The sequence below is a fragment of the Arvicola amphibius genome, chromosome 2 (genome assembly GCF_903992535.2).
Source record: "Arvicola amphibius chromosome 2, mArvAmp1.2, whole genome shotgun sequence".
NCBI classification, from domain to species: Eukaryota; Metazoa; Chordata; class Mammalia; order Rodentia; family Cricetidae; genus Arvicola; species Arvicola amphibius.
The window spans coordinates 107663742-107689337 of NC_052048.2; the positions used below are offsets into that span (position 1 = coordinate 107663742).

General features: G+C 42.8%; 1 protein-coding gene across 1 annotated transcript; it reads left to right on the plus strand.

Moving 5' to 3' along the window:
- The first annotated feature begins 3468 nt into the window (after positions 1 to 3468).
- On the plus strand, positions 3469 to 24358 carry Slc1a6 (solute carrier family 1 member 6). The gene is made up of 9 exons (XM_038319864.1): positions 3469 to 3673; positions 5326 to 5463; positions 7903 to 8107; positions 9461 to 9503; positions 12065 to 12408; positions 17180 to 17413; positions 18955 to 19149; positions 22465 to 22599; positions 24163 to 24358. The coding sequence occupies exons 1-9, from the start codon at positions 3469 to 3471 to the stop codon at positions 24356 to 24358; spliced, it is 1695 nt and encodes a 564-aa protein (XP_038175792.1).
- Positions 24359 to 25596: the final 1238 nt, after the last annotated feature.

Sequence of the window (25596 nt, forward strand, 5' to 3'; positions counted from 1 at the left end):
CATGTGGGTCCAAGACTGAATTAAGGTCATTCATCTTGGCAACAATCCTCTTCACCCAACAAGCCATCTTGTCCTCCCCGCCCCCACTTTTGTAAAGTCATAACCACTTTGGTAAATAGTTTGTTTTCTGATCTCTATTTCAGCAACTCACTTTGCCACTGTAGCATGAAAGTACCTGCAGAAACGCACAATGAAGGAATGTAGCTGTGTGCCAATGCCATGATTAAAAAATGCTAACAACACAGATATTAAAAGATTTGGCTCGCAGACTATCACATGTCAACTCCCACACTAGCTAGTTGTTCTTAGGTTTTGTCAGGGAATTTGTTCCAGGCACACCCTCCATCCTGGATAGACTCCAAAACCCTTATATTCAAAAGTCTTCTACATAAAATGGCATCACATCTGCACAGAGCTCTCTCCTGTCTTCTTTCATATTTAGCTCATCTTTACATTACTTTTAACACCTAACACGGTGGCTAAAGGTATTTGCCACCAATCCCAAGTCCTGAGTTCAGTCCCTAAAACTTACATTTTAGAGGAGAGATGGACTCCTAAAAGTAGTCCTCTGACCACACACACACACACACACACACACACACACACACACACACACACACACAGAGAGAGAGAGAGAGAGAGATAACTCCACCTAGCACAACTTCAATATTGTGAATACATTAGATTAGAGAATAAGAGGAAAAGCCTGTTCATGCCTAGAACAGATGCAAACTGAACAACATTATCAACTGATTGATTGATTTTTGGTGCTGGGAATTAAATCCAAGTCTTTGCACATGCTAAGCTCATACTACCATTGATTTTTAAAAAAAGATTTATTTTGTGGCCGGAGAGATGGTTCAACCTTTAAGAGTGCCATTTGCTCTTATAGAGGACCTAGATTCAGCTCTCAGCACCCACAGGACAGCTCACAATTCCCTGTAGCTCTTGTTCCAGGGGATACAAAGCCCCTTTTTGGACTCCACGGTCACTGCACAGATGGTGGACATATATACATGGAGTCAAACACTCATACACATAAAATATAAATTATTTTTATATTTTAATTATGTGTATCCATGTGTGGGTATGTGCATATGAGTTCAGGTGATGTCAGAGACAGAAGAAAGAGTCGGATCCTCTGGCTGTGGGCCACCTGATGTGAGTCCTTTCAAAGAGCAGCACGAGCTGTTGACCTCTAAACCATCTCTCAGCCTTACCGCTGAGTTTTTAAAAATATTCTTTGATATTTTCATATATGAATACATGTATATTTAGATAATATCGACCTCTCCTTCCTTTTCCTCTTCAACTCTTCCTGAACCCCCTCCCATTCTTCTCCTAACTTCATGTTGCTGCCTCCTCCTCTTTATCTTCCTCTTCCTCTAAATAATCCATTGAGTCCATTTAATGCTGCCCTGATGCCTATGAAAATAAAGCACCATCCATTGGATCATGGGCAACCTATCACGGGCCACACCACTGAGAAAACTTGTCCCTTCTTCTTTCAGAATCTATCAACTGTCAATAGCTCTTGCAGCTAGAAGTGAGCTGATGATTGCCTTTTTGAGATGGGGGGTCTTTCTACCCAACCAGGGCTGGCCTTGAACTCCTGCTTCTCCCGTCTCAGCCTCCTGAGTGCCAAGATGGCTTTTCATCCAGTGTTGGTCTTATGTGCGGAGGCTGATTTGTGATCTGCAAAACCGCTGTCTGGACTGTGCAGCATGGCTGGTAGGGCAGCGAGAGGAAAAAGACAAAGTGTCTAGGCTCCTGACTGCTTTGGACTCAGTTGAATGCTTTTGGGATCCATGGTGATTTTGAGTTATCATTTGGTGACTGGGCACAGGATGTCCCAGAGGAGAGGGAGAGGCTGCTTATTTTCTGTGCAGCTTTCAGGTCTGCATCTGTAGTGTTCAGAACAGGGTGAGAAGCAACACTGTGGCTTCAGGGGACCAGTCCATTTGGAGCAAGATTCTGACTGGGTGGGGCTTCACACTGAGAAGCAGGGCCTTGACTTGCAGCGTACAGGGCATGGGAAGCCGAGTCAGGTGACCTGTCTTTTGGAAGCAGAGGGAGAACTAAGACAGACAGGGAGGGCAGCTGTCTTTCTAAGATGGCAGCAAAACAATGATGAAGCAGCTCAAGGACGCACGTGGTGGTGCGTGCCTTCAATCCCAGCTCAAGGACGCACGTGGTGGTGCGTGCCTTCAATCCCAGCTCCTTGGGAGGCTGAGGGGATCAGTACTGAGAACTGAACCTAGGGCCTTGAACATAACAGGCAAGTACCCTACCACTGAACTATACAGACTGGCCCTCTTTAAAAAGGAATTTTCATTGTTGATTGCGTGTGTGTGTGTGCGTGTGTGTGTGTCTGTACATAAAAGTGCAGGTGTCAGTGAGGCTAGGAAGGCACTTAAGCAGTTCTGAGGTACCTGATGTGGCTGCTGGGGATGAACTCTGGTCCTCTGCAGGAGCAATACGCACCCTTAATCAATGAGCCATCTTCCATCCCCTGCCCACTAACTCTTTTTAACTTTTTTTTTTTTTTGAGACAGGTGCTGAACTTGTAAACTGTCTGTCCCCCACCCCACCCCGCCCCACCCCCAAGTTGCTGGTATTACAGGACTGCCAAAGACTGGGTCAAAGTCACAGTTTCTAGGCTGTTTTGTAACTTCCAAGTGTTTGGCGGTTAAACAGATTGGTAGGTTTTATATTTATGTGCATTTTTTATTTATGGAAAATACAATATCCCATTTTGGATACCTTAAAAAAAGTAAGTCAATAAGGATAAATAGATATGGGCAAATGTAAAAGAGGGATATAAAGAATGAGATTTCACTCCAAAAGAGGTTCATGAACATCAACCTGGGACTAGGAATGTCATCATTTCATTCCTGAGCGATCCCTCCCTTCCTTTATTGCTCTCTTGGTCATGCACACAAAGTAAGCCACTTTAGTTGGTTCCCCCCAATTACCAGGCGCTTGCTGAATTTGTCCTTGTGAAAAGTCGACTATGGGCGTCTTCATACTGGAGGCTCAACTATTGTGGCTAGGGGGACTATCCTATAGGTGCCCTTTCACGAGCTCTTCATGCAATCGGCATTCAGCAAAGGCATGGTGCTTTGGTTTGACAGCTGCAGTAGATAATCTCAGTGAAGGAGGAGGCTGGAGGTAGAAAACATTAAAGGTGTGCAGTTTTTTTTTTTTTTTTTGTGTTTTCTTATACCCTGTCTCTAACCATCCTCTCTGGTGTGTTTGGGTCTAAAGGCCTTAACCTTTTGCAGCTAGGCTAAAAACTGAATCCGATCCAGGCTGTTCATAGGTGTCCCTGCAAGGTAGCACACTGGCAGATGAAAATCGCCCCTCCCCTGACTTCTGAGCTGCAGTGCCCGCCCCTCGACCTTACCCACTCCTTTCTCGGACTCCTCCCTCACCAGACATGGTCTCTTCTGTCCTGGCAGAGACACGATGAGCAGCCACGGCAACAGTCTGTTCCTGAGGGAGAGCGGCCAGCGCCTGGGTGGCGTGGGCTGTCTGCAGAGCTTCCAGGACAGTCTGCAGCAGAGAGCACTGCGCACGCGCCTGCGTCTGCAGACCATGACCCGAGAGCACGTGCGGCGCTTCCTGCGCAGGAATGCCTTCATCCTGCTCACAGTTAGCGCTGTGATCATTGGTGAGCTCTGCTTCAGGGTGGCAGGACTTCCATTAACATCACCCCCCCCCCCCGCCATGCATTTATCTAACAAGTCCTCAGCCCCTCAGAGGACACAGGTAGAGAAGGTATACACACACACACACACTCACACACACACACACACACACACACACACACACACACACACACAGGTAAACACAGCTGTATAAACACGATGTGATGTCACATGTATGAATATGTACACACACAAGTACACTGCGCAGACATGCACTTTACAACTACACACAGAGAATGATGCATATATTTTACATATGCACGGAATTTAGAGGTGCAATCACATAAACTGTGCAAACGTTCATAAATATGCAGCTATCCATCATACTGTTGGGACATTGGTTCCGTCAAATACTACCCCGTTTTGTTTTAGAAACTTGAGTGTCTATTGATTTAAGTATGCTGGGATTTGATTATTCACAAGCTTTTGTTATCTGTGGATGCTTAAATTTCTTAAATAAAATGGTGCTAGTGTTTGTATAGGATCGGTGGCTGTCTTGCTCTTTTGGTTACTTTTAACACCTAAAGCAATGTAACCACTAGGTAAATAGTTGTTATACTATAGTATCTAGGAAATATTAATAAGAGAAAAAAAATCTTCACATGTTCAACAGATACAACTGTTGAATTATGTGTATGTTGTATAAAATAATGGATTTCATCATGACATCTATATATTCAATGCACTTTGGTCATATTCTTTTTCTTTACCCCATCTTACCTAGTCAGTCCCTGCTGGTCCCTTTCCTCTCGCCTAGTAGTTTCCCTACTGCTTTCATTGGATATATTTTTTCCCCTAAAAATTTCCATGTGTGCGTGATTAACTTGACAGTGTGGCATCCAAGGGTACCAGGGCCAGCTGTGTTAGACTTTGTGAACACTTTCTCACACTCATATATGCATTTACATCTACATGCTTAGAAGCCTAATTAGATATGCACTTCCATATTTGAAAGTGAGAATGTAGACACAAGAGTCACACTTATAGACACACTCAAAATGCATGTCTATATCTTTGTATATGAGCCCACATATGCAGTCACATGTTTATGCTCACAACTGAACGTACACTGTCCATATATGTGCACATGAATGTACACACATACCTAAAAGCACACAAATGCATATAGTGCACACATATATCTGTGTGCACACAATGGTACACACATACATACCCATTCATACAAATGCACATCATGTACACATATACTCATGCTCACACAAATGTACACACATACTCACATACACACTGACCCATAAACATACTCATATACACACAGATCCATGCATACACAAATGCACACTTATAGCTAACACACATGTACCCAAGAACATACCCATACATATACCTAGCCATGCATATACTTTTTTACACATGCCCACACATGTGTAAAGTACACACAAATACCCACATCTATACCCACACAAGCACACACACATACTCATGCACAAATGTACCCATGTACACACAAATCCACAGAATAACCAGGCATAGAAATACACACTGTTATAAAATATTCACTGCTCACCTGAGTGCACTCTCTTTGGGATAGATGGTTACTGCCTGGGGTTGAGATCCATAGTCCATTCGATGAACCCTTCTTTTCCGGCTCTAGGGGTCAGCCTGGCCTTTGCTTTGCGCCCATATCAGCTCTCCTACCGCCAGATCAAGTACTTCTCTTTTCCTGGTGAGCTGCTCATGAGGATGCTGCAGATGCTGGTACTCCCCCTCATCGTCTCCAGCCTTGTCACAGGTGAGAGCCCAAGCCACTCGGAGTCCAAACTTGAGAAAGGAGCCAGGGCTACCCTAACTATGGGAGCCCTTCCCCAACTCACCAACTCAAGCTATGCCCAGGTCTTTTTTAAGTACTGCTTCCACATGGTCCATGTAGCCTGATAACTTTCTTTTGCTTTTGCTTGAAGGTAAAATACCATCCTGTGTGAGTTCAGAGTTATCCAGAGGGGAGAAAGAGACCATGGAGGGGCAGAGAAGGTGGATGGGATGTGGGGTAGATGAGTAGGAGGTGGGATGTGTGTGAACATGTAGGAGGTGAGTGGGATGGAGGTGTCAGGGTGGAGGAAGGGAAGGAGCTATGAATGGAGTATGTAGCACTTTTCTTATAGATGGTAAATGTTTTGGCTTCAAGGGTCATCCGATCTTCATTGCAATGGTTTGATTCTGATGCTGGAGTGGAAGAGCACCTATAGGCAATATGTCAACAAATGGGCAGGGCTGTTGCCCTAGTTTCATTGATGTTGTTGTAATAAAACACTTTACAAAAGAACTTAGGGGAGAAAGGGTTTATTTTAGCTCTCACTTCCAGGTTGTAGTTCACCATTTAGAGAAGTCAGCATAGGAACTTGAAGCAGCTAATCATAACTCACCCACAACCAAGAGCAGAGAGAAAATAAATGGACACATGCTTATTTGTGTCATGCTCAACTCTACATGTATGCGGTCCAGAATCCCTTGCTTAGGGAATGGTGCTGCACACATGGGTGGGCCTTCCTCCTTCAGTCAGTATAATCTATTCAACAGCCACAGACACACCCATAGGTCCACCTGATCTAGATAATCCCCCATTATCTCTTCCTAGTAATTTTAGATTGTGTTGAGTTAACAATTGAAACTACTCATCAGAGTTGTGTTTCAATAAAACTTTATTTACTGCACCAGATTTAGCCCATAGGTGGTGTTTAGCAACCCTTGGGTTTAAGGACAGAAATAATGATCAAGGCTTAAAACACTGCTTTCTTAGGCTGGGCTTCTTCGAAGTCAAGCCTGACATATGAATCTGGTCACAAGAGACTCACGGAGGGAGAAACCCATGAGGAAGCAAGGGAAGCAGGGTGGGGAAAGAAGCTAAGCAAAAATGTGTGTTCAGAAGAAGGCTGGTCTCTTAGTATGCTCTTATTGGACGGGATCCCTGAAGTGTGAGCAACATCATGGTGTTGTTCCTCACCCCTAACTCTGTCCTCATCTGAATCCCTGCCCCAGCCAATTATTGACTGTAGCTCACTCTGGGGCCTTTCTGCTGGGGATCATTCTTAGTGGAAGGGGAAAGTGAAGGCTGTTAGCATCCCAAACTCATAGCAGCTGAATGGTTGCATTGGCCTGGTAGGGAACATGTGGGTACAGCACTAACAGTATCCAGGCAGAGTGCAGAAAGAGGTGGGTTTGAGGGAGGTGAGAATTGGGGAGGACCATGAGATGAAGGCTTCGATGTTTGTGATGTTCATGGTGCAGAGATAAGGGGGAGGGTTAGGTGGGAGTTAAGAGGTTGACTTGGAGTAAAGGGAAGGTACTGTAATTGGTAGAGTTATTTGAAGTTAAAAAATGGATTGGTATGTGCTCGTGTGTGTGTGTGTGTGTGTGTGTGTGTGTGTGTGTGTGTGTATGTATGTATGCAGCTTCCAACATATGTATGGTGGTGAGTGAACTGGTTTTGATTCAGGTTTTCCCAGTTACTCATTTCTTGAGCAATATTTTTATTTAAAAAATTGTTTTTAGCTTGAGAATCAAAATCTGAATCATCCCTTGGTTTAACCCCCAGGGGACTGGTTCAGACATCCCTATAGAAACCAATACATGAAGATGCTGAGGCCCTTTTTTGCAAAATGATGTAGTGTTTACAGATGACCTATGCCTCTTCTCTTGTGTATTTCAGATCATCTCTAGATGATGGGTATACCATATAAACCGTACAACTTTATTTCAAAGCAAAACAAAACTTCTTATTTATTTTTATGCATTTACTTTAGTATTATTATTTAATCATGTGCCTATGTGGGTATGTGCACATGAGTGCAGGTCACCATAAAGGCCAAAAGATACCCGGAGCTGGAGTTACAAGTAGTTGTGAGCCACAGAATATTTGTGCTGCTGATGGAATTTGGATTCTGTGTAAGAACAACATGTCTTTTTAACTACTGAGTTACCTCACCAGCCCCTTTATTTACTTTACAAAACTATAGTAAATTTATATTTTATCTGATAATATATTTATTCATGATAGCATAAAAGCAGTTGTATAGATAACTATCAGCAGTTGAAGGTGAACCTATGGTTTCTGTGGATATCTTCAGTTAAGGAATATGCAATAATTTTTGAGCTGATGGTATGGAGTAGGTGGAGCAGATGGAGGGAAAAGGAGTTGGGTGCTGTGGCACGGACTGCACTATCTCTCTTCTAGGTATGGCATCCCTGGACAACAAGGCAACAGGGCGGATGGGAATGCGGGCAGCTGTGTACTACATGGTGACCACAGTCATTGCGGTTTTCATCGGGATTCTAATGGTCACCATCATCCATCCTGGCAAGGGCTCCAAGGAGGGGCTGCACCGTGAGGGCCGAATTGAGACTGTCCCAACAGCTGATGCTTTCATGGACCTGGTCAGGTGACATTTTCATTTTGTTGGGACTTCTGGATGTACATGCAACAATTCTTATTCCCTGAGAGACCACAGGAAAAGGTGGATCTAGTTTGGAAAAGGAAGCAACTATTGGTTGCTATTGTGGTACCCAACTTTTGCTCTGCATATCCTCAAGAAAGCTACATCTAGGTATGACTTTGCACTCTGAGACTAGGGAGGACACAGTCTGAGTATCTCAGGACTGAGAAAGGAGCTGCTGTTCACTAGGTGTTCCCAACTTCCTTTCATGAGCAAATGATTTTCTTAATCCAACACTTTGCTCTCAGAATTGACATCCAAGTTAGTCATGTTGCTTTTATAGTATTGACTTGAAGTTGGAAGAGTTTAGAAACTGTTATGGTGTTTTCTACTGCTATTATACAATAGCTGAGAGTCAATGAGAGGGATCAGTGGGTAAAGGCACTTGCTGCAAATCTTTTGGATCCACCTGGTGGAAGAGGAGAATCCTGCATCTACATACATCCTGTGGCATATATGTACATACACATACACACATACACACAAGTACACATGCATCCCTAAATAAATGTAATAAGATTTAGGGTCAGTGAGTGGGTAAAGGCACTTGCCACTAGGCCTGACAACCTGATGAGATCCAGATGGTGGAATGTGAGAACCAACTCCTACAAGTTGTCTACCTTTCATATGTACACCATGGCACTGCAGCTCCCCAATAAATATATTAAAAATCAAATGAAAGTGGAAAGTATACTTGAAACAAAGTTATCTGTAAATAAAACAACAACAACAACAATATCAAAAACAAAACAAAAACAAAGGTTTATTTAGCTCATTATTTAGGAATTTAGGATGTCCAAGAACTTGATACCAGCATCTAATGAAGACCTTCTAGTTGCATGCTAATGTGCCAGAAAACATATGTATAGTTAGCCAGAGCAAGCATATCAAAAACAAAGCCACTTCCTATTAATCTATAAACCTTTTAGTACAAGGCTCCACCTCTCAACATCTCCTTTATGGCAGTCAGATTCCAATGCGACTTTTGGAGGGGCCTAACTGTATCCATTCCATGGTAAGTTACACCTGCACCTTCGAGCAGCTCTGTGGGTCTGGGTGACGTCCTCTGGCCTTTGGTTACCTTGTGTGGAAGCTAGGGATATAAATAGTATTTACTTCTAGGGTCATTGTAGGGCTTATGTCAGATGATGCAGGGAAGGCACTAGGCACAGCACTTGGCCCACACTGTGCATTTCTATGTTTCCTGCTGCAACTATTGTCATTGCTCTTTCTGCAGTAGTCACCTTTGGCTCACTCCCAAAGTCTAACCACTTTCCCTTCTCTGATGTTTTTGTGCAGAAATATGTTTCCACCTAACCTTGTGGAGGCCTGCTTTAAACAGGTTAGGAGGAAGCACATGGTTTAATCAAGGAGGGATGGAGCGGGGGAGGGAGCTTGCTTCCCAAGGAGAAGGGATGGAAGAAGGGCCTAAAAGAGTGGGTGGGTGGGAGGCCTTGGGGAGGATTCTGGGAGAACAAGTGTACTTCCCATGGCTATGATGGTGATGCAAAGGGTTTCCAGGGTATGGAACTCATACGGAGAAGCTGGGGTAGGCGTTCTGGGACTTCTGATCACAGATATCCTAAAAAGTGTCTGAGCATCACCTTGGAGCTGATAATAGAAAAGTGGTCACAGGCAATGTGTGAAGAGGACTTTTCTGTAAAATCTTATTTACAGAAGCAAATAGTGGACTGGATTTGACCATCAGAGGATGTTTAACAACCCCTTTATTGAAGACTAGACATAAAGATGCAGACTATACAGCCATTTTTCCATGCTTTGGTTTTTAACATCCTTGCTATTCAGTTACTCATTTCTTCTCCTTGGTGAAGAAGATGAAATCCAGGTCTTGTTTATATTAGGCAAACGTCAGTTATTTTATTATTATCATTATTAATCATCATCAATATGTGTGTATGTTTGTGCATGAATGCATATCAGGTGTAGACATGGATCTCACATGACAACTTTTGGGGGTTGGTACTCTCCTCCCACCATGGGTTCTGAGGATCTAACTCAGATCATCAGGCCTATGCACAGTGAACACTTTTACCTGCTGTGAACTATCTTGCTGACCCAGTTACTCATTTCTTTAGTCATATGTTTTATTAAGAACTTTAAAATTGAGATACAAAATTGTACTATCCCTTGGCATTAACAAAGATTGTATACAAAATCTTTGCTGCTCAAGTCTCTTACAACAACAGGTAGAATTTGCCAATGACCTCTAGATCATCTTCTAGGTGACACAGTACAGCTAATACATGTAAATGATATGCAGACAGATGTTCTGCATTAGAACCATTTAGAGTAGTGGTTCTCAACCTAGCTAATGCTGTGACCCTTTAATACAGTTCCTCATGTTGTGGTGACCTGCAACCATAAAGTTATTTTCGTTGCTACATCATAATTGTAATTTTGCGACTGAGAGGTGTCTTAGTTTCTAAGAAACTTGGAAATATGTGTTTTCTGATTAAGAAAGGTTAAGAACCACTGGTTTAGAGAATGATGACAAGACAAAGGTCTGTATGTGTTCACTACATAAATGGTTTTCTCTTAGTATTTCCAATCCATGGTTGCTTGTGTCTATGGACTTGGAATTCACACATGCTGAGGAGTTGTGTGTGAAGCTTTTTCTAGGGAGATAAAGCATACAGGACTGTCAGCCCATGACAGACCTAAGTCATGATTGCACAATTTGTTGAACCAATGAGTTTTTGGCAGGCTTTCTAATTGGGGTATGGGTGAGAGGTTACTCACAGGAGCAGGGATGACTCAAAGACATCTGCATCCCCAGAAAAGCCCAGCCCAGCATGGGTGACAGCTACTGAAAGCTGTATTCCCAGAGGAGCTTTCTGTGCAATTTACAAGCAGCTCACCAGGTCCTGGACTCCTCTTGGGAGCTTGGCAGGTCAGAGTCTCCTCCACTAGCGACTGTTTAATGCTTTTATAAAGGCAAGGAAGGGCCTTTGCGAATCTTGTAAGCTTCAGATTTCCCAAACACGTGAAGTTTGTTTACTTCCTGAATTTCATGAACCTACTGGAGTGAATCTTTCAATTTAGAGGAAGCTGCTATAAACAGTAGAATACACTATATGTTTTTAATAGAACTCTGAAATATATATGTATACACAGACATGCATATTTCATATGATATATAAATATATATTAAGCCTACATATTTATATACTCATACATATAATTTGTTATATATGAAATATATTTCATTTATAGACAAAATATATAAATATATGAAATATGCATATATGGTGAAATGGCCAAATCATGCCAATTAGATAAACATACACATACTCACACACACACACACACACACACACACACACACACACACACACAATCTTAAAAATTTTTCCAATTTTGGTTATTGGAAAAATTTTATTTATTTACTTTGTGTGTGTGGTTATGTATAGATGTGGGTACATGCCATGGTGCACATGTGGAGATTAGAGGATAAGGTGCAGAGTCAGCTCTCCACGTCTACCATGTGGGGCCTGGGATAAAACTCAGATTATTGGCATTGGTTGAAAGCTCCTGTACACCCTAAGCTGTCTTGTCTGCCACAGAGTTGGAGTTTTTGGTAGCTCAACTTGTAGTTCTTTGAGTTGTTTTATCCATTTCCATGGTTACATATCCAACTGTCGTCTTTCTGGGCTATAAGAGTAATTTGTGTGTGTGTGTGTGTGTGTGTGTGTGTGTGTTGTGCTCTCACATGTGTATACATGTGCATGTGCATGTACATGCTCATGCAAACACCAAGGATGGAACATAGAACTTCACATGCCTAGTTCCCGGTTTTTATTTTTTGCAGCATGTCTAAGAATGGACATTTACAAGGGAGTTAACCACCATACTGAATCTAGTCCCAATTTCTCTTCATTTCAGTTTAAGACGCAGTACAGCACACGAGTGGTAACCAGGACGATTGTAAGGACAGAGAATGGGTCAGAGCTGGGGGCCTCCATGTCTCCCCCATCCTCAGTAGAGAACGAAACCAGCATCCTGGAGAATGTCACCCGGGCCTTGGGCACCCTGCAGGAGGTGATAAGCTTTGAGGAGACTGTGCCTGTGCCTGGCTCGGCCAATGGCATCAATGCCTTGGGCCTTGTGGTCTTCTCTGTGGCCTTTGGGCTGGTCATTGGTGGCATGAAGCACAAAGGCCGTGTCCTGAGGGACTTCTTCGACAGCCTCAATGAGGCTATTATGAGGCTGGTGGGCATCATCATCTGGTGAGTAGTAGGATGAGTGCCTGGGACTGGGTGGGTGGTGATGGTTCCTGGAGGTGATGGCAACAAGGCTGATGGGACTGTTGGAGACATTTGGCTAGTCATTCATCTGTGTATTAGTTAATCATTAACTCATTTGTTCATTCATATCTTTCTGTAGTGATTTATTCAGCTGTTCATGACCCCATTAATCTACTTACTCCCTCACTTGCGCATTGACTCAGTGAATTTATGCTCATTCTTCCACATGTTGGGTCATCTACCCCCTCCATTTTTATGTAATAAAAATGTATTCTTAGAGGATTTCATACATGAATACAAAGCATTTTGATAATATTCACATTCCCATTCTCCCTCCAACTTCTCAGCTTCTCTCAGACTCTCATGTCCCCCTTCCAACTTTATATCCTCATATGCGTATGTTTGTATATATCTTCCATTGATTCCAATTAGAGCTGTCTGTAGGAACGTGGATGAGGGCATATTCACTGAGCTTGGACAACCTACAAGATGCCACATCCGTGAAGAAAGTTGACTTTCCCTTCCCCAACAGCCGTTAACTGTCAAAATCAAAATAGTTTCTCAGCTATGGTTGGGGCTTGTGAATCTTTCCCCACTTTGTGTTGGAATGTTGACTGGCTTGATCTCATATCAATCTTGTGCAAAAAGCTACAGTTGCTGTGAGTTCATTCTCATTGTTTTTGAGAAAGTTCTTCCTATGTAGCCCAGGATTGTCTGGAACCTGCCAGTCTTTTGTGTCAGCTTCCTGATTAGTGGGATTATAGGTATGTGCTACTATATTTCTGCCTTGGCTAATTCACTCATCAACTCATTAATTAACTTCCTCTTTCTTTACTGCAATGATTTTAACCAGTGACTTATTCCCTCATTTATTTCTTTCATCATTCATACATCTATTTCTTTCATTCACTCATTTATTCTCATTTTTCTAGCGTTGACCCACTTGCTTAACTTCTTTTAATCTATTCTTCTATTTATCAGTTTGATCACTTATTTGTATATCTCTTCGGTGATAAATCTGTTAATTAAATTATTTCACAATTATTACTTTATTGCATCTATCATATATCAATAATCTATCTATCTATCTATCTATCTATCTATCTATCTATCTATCTATCTCTATCTATCCATCATCTATCTATCTATGTATCATCTATCTATCTATCTATCTATCTATCTATCTATCTATCTATCTATCATTTATCTATTTATGTATCTATGTATCTATCATCTATCTATCATCTATCTATCTATCTATCTATCTATCTATCTATCTATCTATCTATCTATCTACTGTGTCTGAGTATATGTGTATGGATATGCATGCCATAGCATGCACATGGAGATAGAGGATAAACTTGTGGGAGTTAGTTTTCTCCTCCTACCATGTGGATTTCAGGATCCATCTGAGACCATCATATTTTGCAGAACACATCCTCACCCATGGAGCAATCTTTCTGGCCCCTATAATTATTTTAAGTGCTAGGGTTGAACTGAGGCCTTACAATCACTGATATGTACCCTCAGTTACTTAAATAACTCCTTTTTTGCATGGTGCTCATGATGGAACCTAGGGCCTTGAAAAAGCTAGGTTAATACTGTAGTGTTAACCCTATTTGTTAAGCTATTGACTGCATTTGTTCATTTACCCACTTACACTAATCTACTTGGATTCATTCCTAGACCTGTTTACTTACATAGGCACTTGCTGTTCTCTCATTCACTCCCTCAGACATTCCACATGTCTATTCACTTATATACTTACACTTATCCTGTTTCCTCATTTTCCTTTCTACATTTGGGGATGGTGTGATATACATGTGTATGTGTATGCATGTTATTTTTGCGTGAGTGGGGGTGAGTATGTGTGTGGTGGCCCAAGGGGGATGTTGGGAATCATTTTCCATAGCTCTTTCACATTATTCATTAAGGAAGGATCTTTCAGTTAAACCCCAGGTTCAAGAAAATGGCTCATCTTGCTAGCCAAGCTGCTCTGAGGGAATCCCCTGACTTCACCTTTTGAGGTTGGAAATACAGGTTTGCTGCAGTGCCTATCTAGTATTACATGGGATTCAAACTCTGCTCCTCATGCTTACATGACAAGTGTAATGTAAGTGACCACTGAGCCATCTCCCCAGACCCATGCCCCTTTTCACACTAATTTTTTTTCAAAATTCTTTCGCTTCACCACTAGATCATTCATCTAGAAGACATCTCCCAAGGCTTGAAACATTGATACACTGAAGTCATACTTTATTGGTGTGGGACAATTCTGTATTCTGTCAATTTTGTTTTAAATAAAGGCTGATTGGCCAGTAGCTAGGCAGGAAGTATAGGCGGGACAACCAGACAGGAAGTAGAGGTGGGGCAATGAGACAGGAGTATTCTAGGAAGAAGGAAGCTCTTTCTGCAGTCCTGCCCAGACACAGGAGAAGGAAGATTTGACCTGCCCCACTGAAAAAGGTACCAAGGTATGTGACTAACATAGATAAGAATAATGGGTTAATATAAGTTATAAGAGTCAATAAGAAGCTTGAGCTAATGGGCCAATCCGTTTATCATTAATATAGACCTCTGTGTGATTTCTTTGGGGGATAAACAGCTGTGGGAACTGGGCAGGACAGAATCCCCAACAAGCAGGCCCTCATGTTACACTTTATCTTGAAGACGTTTGTAAAATCTAGGAGGAGACAGATGCAGACCATGTGTATGTAACCCAAAGCAGTAGGTGCTGTAGTAAAATGCAGTGGATGCTGACTGGGAAGATGAGGAGTGAGACTTACAACTGGACCTGAAAGGTTTGGAAGAACCTAAGTGGGTATGAGGAGGAGAGAGATATCGCAAACAAGGAAGAGAACAGGCAAAGCCTGAGAAGCCCTGAGTGGTTGTACAATGACTATTCTGGGTTTATTTTGGTTGCTGTGATAAAATTCTGACATAAAGAGCAGCACTCAGGGGATTTACAGCCTCACAGGTCCAGGTTTCATTCCATTACTCTACAAAAGACAAGGAAGGAACTTAAAACATCACATCACAATCAAGAGTAGAGAGATCAACATGTGAGCCCCTGATTGCTTGCTTGTTTGCCTGCTTCCTCTATCCTCCCACAGTCCAGGGCCCACCAAATGCTGCTGCCTGTAGTGGGCTGTGCCTTCTTACAACAACGAGCAATTAAGACAAACCCCCATGGACATGCCCACAGGCCAACCTGATCTAGATAATCCCTCACTGAAACTTTCTTCTCAGGTGATTTTAGCTTGTGTCAAGTTGATAGTTCAAACTAACTAGAACAGAAGAAAATTTATGAAAGTTTAGAAGGCCAGAGATAGGGGATGTCTTACTGTCTTTGTTAGGGTTTCTATTGCTGTGAAGAGACACCATGACCATGGCAACTCTTATAAAGGAAAACATTTAATTAGGGCTGGTTTACAGTTTAGTGGTTTAGTTCATTATCACCATGGCAGGAAGTGTGGTGGCATGCAAGCAGATGTGATGCTGAGAAAGAGACAAGAGTTCTACATCTGGGTCAGCAGGCAACAGGAAGAGAGAAACAAACCGGGTCTGGCTTGAGCATCTGAAACCTCAAAGCCTGTCCCCAGTGACACACTTCCTCCAACAAGATCACACTTACTCCATCAAAGCCACATCCCCTAATAGTGCTTTGAATAAACATGATAGTGTTTGAATAAACATGATCCCCCTATGAGCCTAGGGGGATTATGTTTATTCAAACTACCACACTTAGCAATGCCTAAGGATGGGATTCTGAAGGGAATTATCATCTGGAATTGAGTTGGAAGGGACTTGAACAAGGGAATGAGATAAAGACACCAGAAGGCTGCCTGCTGTGGGTGGTAGGAACTTTCTTGCTGATTAGATGAGCAGTTGGGTGACTGGTGGGAGGTGAATGTATTTATAGAATTCGACTGTAGTAGTTAGTCTCCTGTTGCTATGACAAAATGCCCAGAAAGAAAAAACAATTTAAAGGAGGAAAGGTTTATTTTTGTCTCACAGTATTGCAGATTTCAGTGCATAGTTGGCTGGTTCCATTGCATTTGGACCATGAGGATGAATGGATATAGCCAATAAAGCTGCCAACTTCACCACATCTAGGAAGAAGAGAGCAAGAGAGTGAGGGGCTGGGGAGAGGAGGTACACCCCCTGGTGACCTACTTCCTTTAACTAAGCCCTTCATATAATTTGCTCCCAATAGCTCATTCAGTTATGCATCAATGCATAACCCATAGCAGAGGTTGGGATGCTCATAACAGTTTAGCTTTCACAGTCTTCACCTGAGAACACTGGAGCACTAAGGACCAGTGTTCAGCAAGTGAGCCTTTGGGGGCAATGTTTTGGAAGCAAACCCTAGCACCAGTGATATTTAAAAACTTACTTTATTTATGAGTGTGGATGTGTTAGTAGATGTGCAGATGTGCCTATGGGTGCCCAAAGAGCCCCCAAAGTGGTGCCAGATCCATTGGAGCTGCAGTTGGAGGTATTTTTGAGCTGTCTAATGTGCATGGTGGTATCCAAAATCGGGTTTTCATTATTGAACATCAAGTACTTCTAACCACAGGGTCATTTCCCCAGTGTCCCAGTGCTGGCTTTGATGCTTGGGATAGGCTGGGATGGAGTTGGGATTGTATGGTAGGAGCTGTCTAGGTTCAGGACACTATATGAGCAAAGCTTTGGGAATGCCAGCTCCAGATCTGTGAGGAAGATCACCCTAATAAATATGTGTCTTGTGCAGGTATGCACCAGTGGGCATCCTGTTTCTGATTGCTGGGAAGATTCTAGAAATGGAAGACATGGCTGTCCTTGGAGGCCAGCTCGGAATGTATACTCTGACTGTCATCGTTGGCTTGTCCCTCCATGCTGGTGGTATACTGCCCCTCATCTACTTCCTCGTCACCCATCGGAACCCTTTCCCATTCATTGGGGGCATGCTACAGGCCCTCATCACAGCCATGGGTACCTCTTCCAGGTATGACCTTCCCCAGAACTCTCCCTGGGTCTATTGTTCATCTTTCATGGGTTCCTTTAGGTGTCCTCCTCTCCACCTCCCCAAACACCTCTTCTGGTTGTACAATGGTATTGGGGGACTCTTGAAGCTCTCTACATGTGGCCTATACTTGGGGTTTTAGTCTTTGTCCTGTGATGACTCTCCTAACCTCCTGTCTCTTTTGTTTCTCCAGTTTATGAGGAGAACCAGATGCCAATGCTGGGTTTGAGATGGTACTGTGTGAGTACCACAAGCTCAGAGAGTCTTGGCTTTTGAGGCTTTCTTCTCCTGTTTGTGCTTTTAGGGGTTAATAAAGTGAGTTCCATTATCTCACATCATTCAAATTCAAAACTGTTTGAGCAAGTATCCCAAGAGCCAAACAGATAGGAGAAAATATTTTTTTACTGTCCTCATGGTGGTTGGAGAATGTGCCTTTTGATCTTTGATCTGTGGCTAAATAGGATTGATACTATTGTACCCAGAATTAAACCAATCTAATCACTATGGAGCTAGTCACCCCACCCTTCCAGTGCTGTTTCTGATGCTCGGAAAAGGTTGAAATAGCATTGGGTGTTTTTCAGTAGGTGGTGTCTAGTTCCAAGGCCAAAGATTGTGAGTCCAAGCTCTAAGTTTCATGGTATAAAGCTGACCACACAGGGGTCAGTTCTTGCAGACAAACTGACCCCAAATGAGATGCCTACTCTTTCTACTTAAGTTGACAGTCAAATGGAAGTACAGTCTGACGTGGTTGGGGAGAGGCCTAGGGCTCCTGTAGATGGGGTTGTTCCCTGTGCAGACTGACACTCTGCCTTTTACAGTTCTAGATTCATTTCTGTTGCTGTGATAAAATATACCAATAAAGGATAGTGTAGGGGTGGGGGAAAGGATTTATTTGGCTTACAATTCCAGGTTACAAGTCCATCTCTGTGGGGAAATCAAAACAGGAACTTGAGGCAGCTAGTCACATCACACTCAGGCACAGAGGGTAAATGCATGCTTGCTGCTTGCTTGCTTGGCTCAGCTTGATTTCTCCACTTTGACGTAGTTCAGGACCTTTTGCCTATGGAATAGTACCACCCTTAGTGGCCCGAGTCTTCTCATTTCAATTAGTTATGACAATCCCCCAAAGGTAATTCCCATAGGATGACCAAATGTAGTAACCTATCATTGAAACTGTCTTCCCAGGTAATTCCTGGTTGCGAAACTGACAAAGTTACTCATCATATTTAGGCTTTGGTGTGGGAGGTCAGCCATCAGGGCTCGACTGGCATCATAAACTCTTGGTGTGAATAGGTCAAGAGACATTCCTCTTAGGAGATCCCTACCACTGAGTTCTTTCTGCATCAGGAGTCCCATTTCCCCACGCACAGCTGTTCCTCCCACTTTCTACTCCCTGCTCAGATTCCAGCTTGGTTTCCACGTGCTAGAGGGAAGCCCTCCTTTGATCCACTGCTGCCCCTGCTCCTGCCCCTGTCCCATCCTTCTACTCCCTATTCTCAGCCTCCAGAGCTCTTTTTCTCCAGCTCTGCAACCCTGCCTATCACTTTCCGCTGCCTGGAGGAGGGCCTGGGCGTGGATCGCCGCATCACCAGGTTCGTGCTGCCTGTGGGGGCCACCGTCAACATGGATGGCACCGCACTCTATGAGGCCTTGGCAGCCATCTTTATTGCTCAAGTCAACAACTATGAGCTAAATCTGGGCCAGATCACCACAATCAGGTGAGACGATGATGTCATCAGCTGGATAGCACAGGCTGTGTGTACAAGGTCTACAGACAAATTTCCTGTTTATAGTTGCATCTCATTCCTACCTAAGATTTATAACTATGTATATGCAAATATCCTTAAATCTGAAAAACAAAAAACCAACCTGTGAAACATTTCTGGTTTCCAGTATTTGGATGCTCAACAGCATTTGTTCCCATAGATAATTTTTATCACCTATGTTGCTTATTGTCTGTCCATCATACAAGAATGAAAACATAAACTCTGTGAAGGAAAGTGTTTTCTTCATTGGAAATTTCTATTGTAGACACATCCTGACTTAAGATGTTTGACTTATGATATTTCTTTCCTTCTATCTCCATCCCCTGCCCCTTCTGAGCTGGCTGGCCTGACTGGGTAGCTGGGATTGTAGCCATGTGCTGTCAGGCCTGGCAATGGAATAATATTCTGACTTTATAAGGGTGTGAATGTGATACATATTTAATAGAAACTACACTTTGCATTTTTCTATTTTGTATGTATGTATGTGTATCTGTCTGAGTCCATATTCGCCATGTATGTGAAGGTGAGAAGAGGGATTCAAATTCCCTAGAACGGGAGTTACGGGCGGCTGTCTGATACAGGTTCTAGGAATAGAACTTGGGCCTTCTGCAAGAGCTGTTAAGTGCTCTCAACTACTGAACCATCTCTCCAGGCATGTGGTTTTAAAGAGTTTAAGAATTGCACGCGCACGTGTGTGTGTGTGTGTGTGTGTGTGTGTGTGTGTGTGTGTGTCACAGTGCACATGTGAAGGTCAGAGGATCACTCACAGGATTCAGTTTTCCTCTTCTGCTGTGTGGGTCCTGGGGATTGAATTTAGGCTTTCAGACTTGGCAGCACAGTATCTTTACCCACTGAGCCATCTCTCAGGTCTCTACACTTTATTTTTGATTGGAATCTTTTGTGGTGGCTTGTTTTAATTGTCCTCTTGACAGGATCTGGAATCACCTGATAAGAGAATCTCAGTGAGAGATCAGGTTGGTCTCTGAGAAAGTCTGTGGGGGATCAGCTTGATTATTTTAATAAATGCGGGGAGGTTCAGTCTAAAAATGGGCAATGCTTGTTCCCTCAGTTTGAATCCTGAGTTGTTTAAAAGTAGAGAGAGACCTCACCTGCAAGCATGTACACATTTTCCATGTGCTTTTGACTGGATGTGTTGTTGCTAAGTGCTCCAAGTTCCTGTCTCGACTTCTCTACAATGATGGATTATAACCTGGAATTGTGAGTTAAAACACATAACCTTTTCTCCTGAAGTTTCTTTTTGGCGCATGTGTGCGCACGCGTACATGCACTCATGCACATGTGTGTGTGTGTGTGTGTATGTATATATACATATATATATATATATATATGTATATATATCTCAGTAACAGATAAGAAGACTGGACAGGCACTGTCCTTGGCTCTTTCCTGCTCACAATGAGAAGATAGGAATGTGTCTGCCATTCTCCTGTGAGGCAGGAGAGGCTCTGAGTTCATGTGCAAGGTACGAAGCTCATGAAAGGAGTCTTCTCATTCGAAAGCTCATTCTTTATTGCCAGTCTGAGTATTTGCTCAACCACCGTTCTGATAGAGAAGTTCTCTGGGCTAATCATCTCCCCTGTTCTATGTGTATTGCTATAAAATCTAGAAAGTGATTTCCTTAACTACTGAGGAGAAAGCTGGCTTCTGGGAGGCGCTACTGCCTTTTCTGCAAAGCTTGGTGGCCTTTACAATGTATATTACATCATGCTGAGCAATTGGAGTTGATGTTGGAATTTTAACAGAGGTCACCTGTGACCCAGTAGATCCTACTTTCAATTTCATATTATATTGTGAGACTTGAAGTGGAAACAAGGCTTTGTACATGCTGGACAGGTGGCCACCACTGAGACAGACACTTGGCTCTTTAATTTTTTTTTTTGAAGAAAGATTATCTGATCAAGAAATGGTCTCTAGTGGGCTGAAGACATGACTCAGTGGTTAAGAGCATTTGCTGGGGTTCTGGAAAGATGGCTCAGAGGTTAAGCGCACTGCTCTTTCAGAGGTCCTGAGTTCATTTCCCAGGAACCACATGGTGACTCACAGCTGTCTGTAATGAGATCTGGTGTCCTCTTCTGGTCTGTAGTCATACATGGAGATAGATCTTGTATACATAATAAATAAATCAATCATTTTTTTTGGAGCATTTACTGCTCTTGTGGAGGACTTGGACTTGATTCCCACCAGTAACGTGGTGGCTTACAACTGTTTATCACCCCAGTTTCTGGGGTCCCAATGCTCTTTTATGGCCTCCGTGGCTATTAGGCACACATGCAGTATACAACATACATGAAGGCAAATAACCATTAATATAAAATTAAGAAAACAAACAACTTAAATCAAGAAATAAATAGATTATTAAACTAAGATGGGCCAGAATGTTCTCACCCCAATGTGGTAAGCTGTATTTGCCTTCTTAAAAAAAGCTCTGTTTTTTTTCCAGCCACATCTTTCTTGAATGATAGCTGACAAAAGTTGCCTATATTTTAAGGTGTATTTTGTAATTGTTTACAATATGTGCACTCTGCAAAGTGATCACTGTAGCCAGGCTGCTTATTATACTTATCTCCCATAGTTTCCTTACTTTCCCACATCCCCTTCTGTTGCCTGTGTCTCCTCTCCTCTCTCATCTTCTCTTCTTTCCCACTCTTTCTCACTCCTGTCTTCCTGTCATTTCCCACCTCCTCTTCTAACCCTTATGTCCCCTCCTTTTCTCATTTCCTTCCTTCTTTACCCCTCCTTCATTCCTCGCTTTCTTCTATCTCCTTTCTTCCCTTCCTTCCTCTTTCCTCTCTCCCGTCCAGAGTCTTATTGCCTCCTCCCTCCCCTCCTCTCCCTGTCTGTCCTTCTGTTCTCTCCGCCCTTCCCTTCTCTTTCTCTTTGTTGATGGTGAGAATAGACTTTAGCTTTGTTCTCTTTGAAAACTCAGATATGAACACATTATCCTTAGCCACACCCTCCACACTGTACATTAGATCCCCAGCACTCAGTCACCTGGTATCTAGACATCTCATAGGTGTTGACAGACATTTTCCATTTCCCAGTCCATCTGCCCAGCATCACAGTTTCTGATTTTTTGCTTCGGTGGCTTTAGCATTTTAACTTTAGCTTCACATCCAAAGTAAGCTCATGTATCACTTTGCTTTCTGTGTTGGTTTGGGCATTTAACTTAAAATGCCCTTCCCTGCCTGGTCCTCTAATCTCCTGTCCTCTCTTTCCTCCTGTATCCCCGACTCTTCTCATTTGCAGCATCACAGCCACAGCTGCCAGTGTCGGAGCAGCTGGCATCCCCCAGGCAGGACTGGTCACCATGGTGATCGTGCTCACATCTGTTGGCCTGCCCACAGAGGACATTACGCTGATCATAGCTGTGGATTGGTTCCTGTGAGTGTGCTTGGCTTTGACCTATCTCATAACCTTTTGCTGCAGGATTCTGTAAGGCGAGGGTTGTAGAACATTAGAGGGCTAAGGAGGCATTGGGATGGTCTGCTAATGATGGCCATAGACTCCAATCCCATAGAGAACGAGGAGGATTCTGAAAAGGAGGTCTCTGTCTGTCAGTCAGCCCACTCCTCTTCAGCCCATTTCATATAGAAATCATACAAAGGTGTTCAAACATATATTTTTTTAAACTCAAATTTTTAAAAGTTTTTTTTCCTTAGTAAAAATGCTAAATATAAAGAATTTTAGAAGTGAGAAGAAAACACAAGTTACCTGTTGTGTTAAAGAGTGAAGAATTTTGGCTTATAAAATCACTTGTGATGACAGACAAAAGAATTTTGGTGGATTTATGATCTGAATGCTACAACTAGTCACATTTTCTCTCTTTCTCTTCTCTCCTTCCCTTCTTCTCCCTATTCTTTTTCACTAACTAAATTTGTTCCTTGACAATTTCATACATGTATGCAATGCTTTCTGGTTACTCCCACCTACTCTTAACTCCTCATCTCTGCCAGCCTTCATCCCTACAACTCCGTTCCCCATATTCATGTCTTTTGTTTGTGACCCACTGAGTTACAACAGAGACATTTGTGTGTCTTGGTGTAAGACTATGCCATGGAGCTTAATAGGCTCATGAGTGGGTGCACACCTGGAGACAAGGACTCCTAATCCATCAGCACCAGTTTTTGGGCAGGAATGAGCCACTCCCTAATCAACATTCCTCCCCCTTTATTGCTCTCTTTCCCTCCCTCCCTTTCTTGCCTTTCTTCCTCCTCCCTCTGTCTTTTCTTGTCTTCCATTTTTTCCTTTTTATCTTCCTGTCTCATTTCTTTATCTCCTTCCTCCTTTCTCCCCCTCCCTTTCTCTCTTCCCTTCTTTCTTCTATTCATTCTTTCTTTCTCTTTTTCTCTTACTTTCTTTCATTCTTTCCTTCTTCCTTTTATCCTTTTTGTATCATTCCCTTCTTTTACCATTCCTTCACTCTCCCATTTCTTTTCTTATAAAATGGAATTTATATAAAATGTTGATTTTCATCCCCCATTTGGGAGCTGTGAGCAAGACTAAGTCCCATTTGAATAAAAAAACTAAAGTTCCGTTTGAACAGTCCCCAGCTTGTCCTATGCCTACATAGACTCATGTTGAAGAGTCTATATCAAACATTCATGTTCAATAGTCTGCATCAGGTGCTCATGTCTAATGATCTTCATCAGATGCTTATGTCTAACAATCTGTATCAGACCCCATGTCTAGTAAGTCTATGTCAGATCCTAATGTCTGACCATCTGCACAGATTCTCATATCTATAATTTCTAAGTTAGTTTATTTAGAAACAGGAGTCACAAATCAAAGAATATATCTGAGGATTTAAGGGATGATGTTGTTAGGAAGAGTGGGGCCTGTTTAAGGTCATGTGGTTGTAATTTAGCCTGGAAACCCTTCTAGTCTATCCTTGGTTTTCAAAGGAGTTTTTCAGCCCCACCCATTAATCTATCTATTCTCCACCAGTGACCGGCTTCGTACGATGACCAATGTCCTGGGAGACTCAATTGGAGCTGCTGTCATTGAACATTTGTCCCAACGGGAGCTGGAGCTGCAGGAGGCTGAGCTGACCCTTCCCAGCTTGGGGAAGCCCTATAAGTCACTCATGGCACAAGAAAAGGGGGCATCAAGGGGTCGGGGAGGTAATGAGAGTGTCATGTGAGAAGCTTCCAGCTCTCTGCCTAGGGAGGAGGGAAGGGACTGGGAGGGGAGTCCTGGGGACAATTTGTTGCCCAACTGACTGTGGGCTGAACATACATAGTCTGTATGGATTCTCTGGGAACTGCTGAGATAAAAGAGAAGGAATGAAAGGTTTCTAAGGTACATCCATCACTGTTGTGTGCTCCAAATACAAGAACAACCTAAGGGAGGAAAGATTTATTTTGGCTATCGTTATAAAGGGCTTAGTTCACCATAGTGGGAAGGCATGGTAGAGAAGAGCATCTCACTTCACGGTGGTCAGCAAGCAGAAATGAGAGAAATGGGAAGTAACCAGGGAAGAACAAAGCTCTTCCAGACACACCCTTCTTCAACAATACCCTGCCTCCTACTTCTCACGACTCCAGTACAGCCATCATATCATGGAACCATCAAGAGTCTGATCCACTCACTAGGCCATTAAGCCAGAGCCCTCACAATTCATTCCTCTCTGGAGATGTCCTCACAGATACACAGAGGTGTGTGCTTTACGAATTTTCTAAGCACTGGTTTCAGTCCAGCCCAGTTGACAAAGACAGTCCGTTATCACAAAGGTCCCTGTTCATTTCTGAGTGTATTATGAGAACTTGAAGGATGGTGTGAGAAAAAGGGGAGGGAAACATTTGGAATTGGGAAGAAGGAAATCTTCAGATAGATCAACTCATACTCTTTATGTTCTCGAAGAGCGGTGGAGCTGACAAAGGTAAAGAAAAATACCTATTATTTCTTGTGATAAAGTGATCTGTGGCATTTTTGTTGAGGTCCTAAAGACCACCTTTAGATTTAATGATTTATTAATCAGACTCAACAAACTCAGAAAAGTCATTCTCCTCTCAGGTATGGTTTATTATGGTGAAGAGCACTGATTAAAACCAACAAAGACACAACTTGTTGGGCCTGGGCTGGCCTAGACCAGATTTGTGTTTCCAGTTCCTTTCTAGTGAAGTCTCTGAAACCAATAACTTCTTTCTACAGCAACATTATGGCAACGTGCATGGTGCACTAACATCTTAGTTCCATTTTCTGTTGTGACAAAACATGCAGACAAAAGCCACTTGAGGGTAAAGGGTTAATTTGTCTCTTAGTTCCTGATTACAGTCTATCATTGCAGGGAAGTCCAGGTGGCAGGAAGCTGAAGCACCTGTCACATCCACAGACAAGAGCAGAGAGAAGTATTCAAATCCATTAATGCACGCTCACTAG